At 31.4% G+C, this 4,161-nt stretch overlaps 1 protein-coding gene across 1 annotated transcript; it reads right to left on the bottom strand.

The window, feature by feature from the left end:
* Positions 1–793: 793 nt before the first annotated feature.
* On the bottom strand, positions 794–3,705 carry LOC139425694 (uncharacterized). The gene has a single exon (XM_071181294.1). It carries the CDS (start codon positions 2,796–2,798, stop codon positions 846–848), a length of 1,953 nt encoding a protein of 650 aa, XP_071037395.1. The 5' UTR covers positions 2,799–3,705; the 3' UTR covers positions 794–845.
* Positions 3,706–4,161: the final 456 nt, after the last annotated feature.

The following is a 4,161-nucleotide window of genomic DNA, read 5'->3' as shown; positions in this document are numbered from 1 at the left end:
GAAAAGACGCTGTGAAGCTGTCTTAAAAAATAAAGGTTATCCTACTAAGTATTGATTGTGTAAGTATCACTTTAAAAAAATACAAATCTAAGATAGATCTTAATATTTATTGCATAATTTTTTTTGTAATATAGATATTGTAATACTGTATTAATTATTAAATTCTACATTAAATTACCTTCAATTTGATATATGAACGTTTATATTTAAGTGAAAATTAATATATTCTACAAGCACACGAAGTTGAGAAACATGAAACTTTCAAAAAGTGTCCACACTTTTGGCCATCACTGTATATCTTGAGTTATAATAAGTGAGTTAATTGTGCATTAAAATTAATAAAATACATTTGAATAAAAATCTTTTAGTTATCAATATTGATAATTTTTCATGTATGAAACCAATTCAGCAAAATACCGTGGATAAAGATTTTTTAACTTACCAATAATCTGCTCAAATATTCAATTAAATAATTAATATTATTCAATAAATGTTTTTAGATTTTATAAAAATCATCGAATTAAAATGTTGTATTAAAAATTCGACATTTTATTAATTATAAACATTGAATTACCCAGTACAATATATTATTACCTTGTATATATCTATATATATCTTTCGGGTGACTGTCTTTTGGGAATAGCGAGGAAATATTAACCACGTAAAATTGCTGGTTTTTCTTAAGATATAGCCAAAATAAAAATAATAAAGTTGTGACAATTAAATTAATGATTAAAGTTGTGACAAATAATATATAGGGGAAATTGTTTCATTAACATTAAACAACTAACACTCAAAATTGGAGTTACATATTTATTACAAAACAATTCATCTTCAGATAAAGATTACCCAGTGAACATGATTTGTCTTATGACAGTGAACATGATTTGTCTTATGACAGTGAACATGATTTTATTTAAATTCATTTTTGAGGGCAAAAAAATTTTCAACCACCATCTGATATCTTTCTCAGCAACATTCTCCAGTAAATCAAGGGGAGCTGAAATCTGTGGATTCAATTCATCTTGGACAGAGTGACTAGTCTTTTGCTCCAGAATTAGTGACTTTAATTTTGTGACTGTATTTAGGGTGAGAGGCGACGACCACATTACAATTTCTTCCACATGAATCCAGTCATCATCAGTTAGTGATTCATTTAAGAGCAGAAACTTTTTGATTCCTGTCTCAGATAGTATAAGTTCGTTTTTGTATCGCTTCATTTCATTGATATTATCAAAAGATTCATTCAAAAGCAAGGTGGCACTTTCGAATAAACCACTATTCAGTGCATACTCTATACAACTGCGACAAATAAGTCGAAATTCTGAAATGTTTTCAAGAGAAGACAAGTTGTAGTTTATAAATTTTTGTAACACATCGCCTTCTGTTTTTGATACAATGTACGGCATATCAATGAATAGCTTGAAAAATTCATTATCACTTTCTTTCAAAAAGTCTACTTTAAATTGCTGAAATTCTTCTCTCGTCTCGAAATACCAATTCATAAACTGGTCCACAAACTGATAATTGGACAAAAATATTAACGTTAAATAGATAACATATGGAGACGATTTAGTTTTCTTAAATGTTTCAATTCGCACAGATTGATAAGCCCATCTCAAGAAAGATTCAGCTGCATGGATGTTACCATCACATACCCACTCAATACAAATATGCCAATCGCTAAATCTATTAATCCACAATACTATCTGTGCATCTTTCTCATTAATATTCATTTTATAGGGATAGCATTCTGGTGGCAAGGTAGATTTTGTTAATAACACGTGAAGCGAATTCAGATTGATTGACTCGAAAAATTCTAGCTGACCAAATATTAAGCAGATAAATAGTTGAATCTCTTCTTTGGAAGCTTCATTTAATATCGTAACAGCCATGCTCAGATTTTCTAATTTCAGCAACTGCAACAACACTTGGACGCAAAGAATTTCATTTTTCAGAAATGATCGTCTTAGTCTTAAAGGACTGGCACTCCATATTTCTTTAAAAATCATCATTTCATTTCCCATTTTACTCATGTTAGAACTAATATTCTCCATTATACATGAATAAATGTCTTCTTGAAGATTATCCAATAGTTCAAAAATAGTGGACAAGAATATTCTTTGATGCGGCCAACTTTCGAACAAAAGCACTAATACACGAGAATGATTCCGAAAAAATTCGTTCATTTGAGTTGCACGATTGACATGAGATAATAAAAAACATAAAACATCTAAAGTTTCCGAAGAATCCTGATAAAATGGATAATTTTGAACACATCGAGTAGCTTGCAAAAGCCATTTACTCAAATGATCATTTTTCTCCTGCACCGACAATTTTTTCCAAAAATACTTTAGGGCAACTATGTTACCTACCTGAATCGAACAAGCAATCATATTTACATCAATACTAAGCTTATCATCGTATATGTTTTCATGATCTGTGAGTCTAGTTAGAACACTCCCTAAATTATTCTCGAGGACACAGGTCCAATATATTATCAAATCATGATTGTATATATCTGTTACCCGATTGATTCTTAATCGGTTTCTAAATTCTTCTGGAGTTTTCTCCCACAAAATTGAAGCATATTCCCCTAAACAGTGAGAGCAGGCTATCTCATACAACTTGCAAATATCTAAGATTTCTAAGCTTCCATTATCGAATAGTTCCGTAAGGGATTTCACTATGTCAACTGTGCCTTCAACTGTCCAATAAATTGTACCACGCTTTATGTAATATTCACAGAGATTTCTTTCATGTCCTGTCCATCGTAAGTAACTACGAATCGCTTTCATCAACTGCAACTCAATGGGTCGAATGACGTATGAGATTTCTGTCTTCAGTGATGAGGGCAAAGAGCTATTGAACAATTTATCTAATATTTTTCCCTCTGTCTCAAGACAATCTCCGATATCGCATAAGATGTAAGACGCCAGTTCATTTCTTGTATCAAACGCTGTACATAGCCCAATTGCAATCGACACTACTGCAATACTCTGTAGGGAAGGAGGTTCAGAAAAATTGTTAATGAAGTCAGCTCTTTCAGTCGATTCTGTATTTGAAGTCTTGAGTGTCCAGCTTCCAGATCTCTTTTCATTGCCGTCTCCTTCTGTAAAATACAATTTTTAAATTTAGTTTTGAATTAAAGATTCGAATAAAAAGAGAGAACATGATGCTTACGTAATTTATAACGAACCTAAGTCATATATTTAATATGCATGTTACTAGTTAAGGACAAGAGTGGCGCTAGACTTAGCCCGACAGGGGGTCAGCAATGCCCCGACAGGGGGGCTAAGATAATTTTGAAAATAAGCAATAATTTTTAATATGCGAAAAATAATTAATATGACATAGACATATTTGTTCTGATAAAAAATTTATCATGATTCAAATATTAACAAAGAAAAAATATAAAAGTGATATCTGAATAAATAAACAATATATGCACATCCATCATAAGATTCTACAGTGTTCTCAATTAAATATTCTACTCAAACAATGCAACTCAAACAATAAAAAATTTATGCACAACTAGAAAAAATTCCAAAAATTCGAGCTTACTACTACTAATGTTTAATTCCGTAGCCTTGTAATTTTGAACCTAATCCAGCAGACAAGAGAACTCCAGGATCAAGTAGTGGAAGAAATTTTTGCATTCGTGGAGGACGTTTTGATAGCCCGCATTTGAGTTACATGGAGAGGAAAACCNCAGATTTTCTAATTTCAGCAACTGCAACAACACTTGGACGCAAAGAATTTCATTTTTCAGAAATGATCGTCTTAGTCTTAAAGGACTGGCACTCCATATTTCTTTAAAAATCATCATTTCATTTCCCATTTTACTCATGTTAGAACTAATATTCTCCATTATACATGAATAAATGTCTTCTTGAAGATTATCCAATAGTTCAAGAATAGTGGACAAGAATATTCTTTGATGCTGCCAACTTTCGAACAAAAACACTAATACGCGAGAATGATTCCGAAAAAATTCGGTCAATTGAGTTGCACGATTGACATGAGATAATAAAAAACATAAAACATCTAAAGTTTCTGAAGAATCCTGATAAAATCGATTATTTTGAACAAGTCGAGTAGCTTGCAAAAGCCATTTACTCAAATGATCATTTTTCTCCTGCCCCGACATTTTTTTCCAAA

The sequence above is a fragment of the Parasteatoda tepidariorum genome, chromosome 5, assembly GCF_043381705.1.
Source record: "Parasteatoda tepidariorum isolate YZ-2023 chromosome 5, CAS_Ptep_4.0, whole genome shotgun sequence".
NCBI lineage: Eukaryota > Metazoa > Arthropoda > Arachnida > Araneae > Theridiidae > Parasteatoda > Parasteatoda tepidariorum.
Note: the sequence above shows the minus strand (reverse complement) of the source record. Positions and strands in the feature narration are given on the sequence as shown.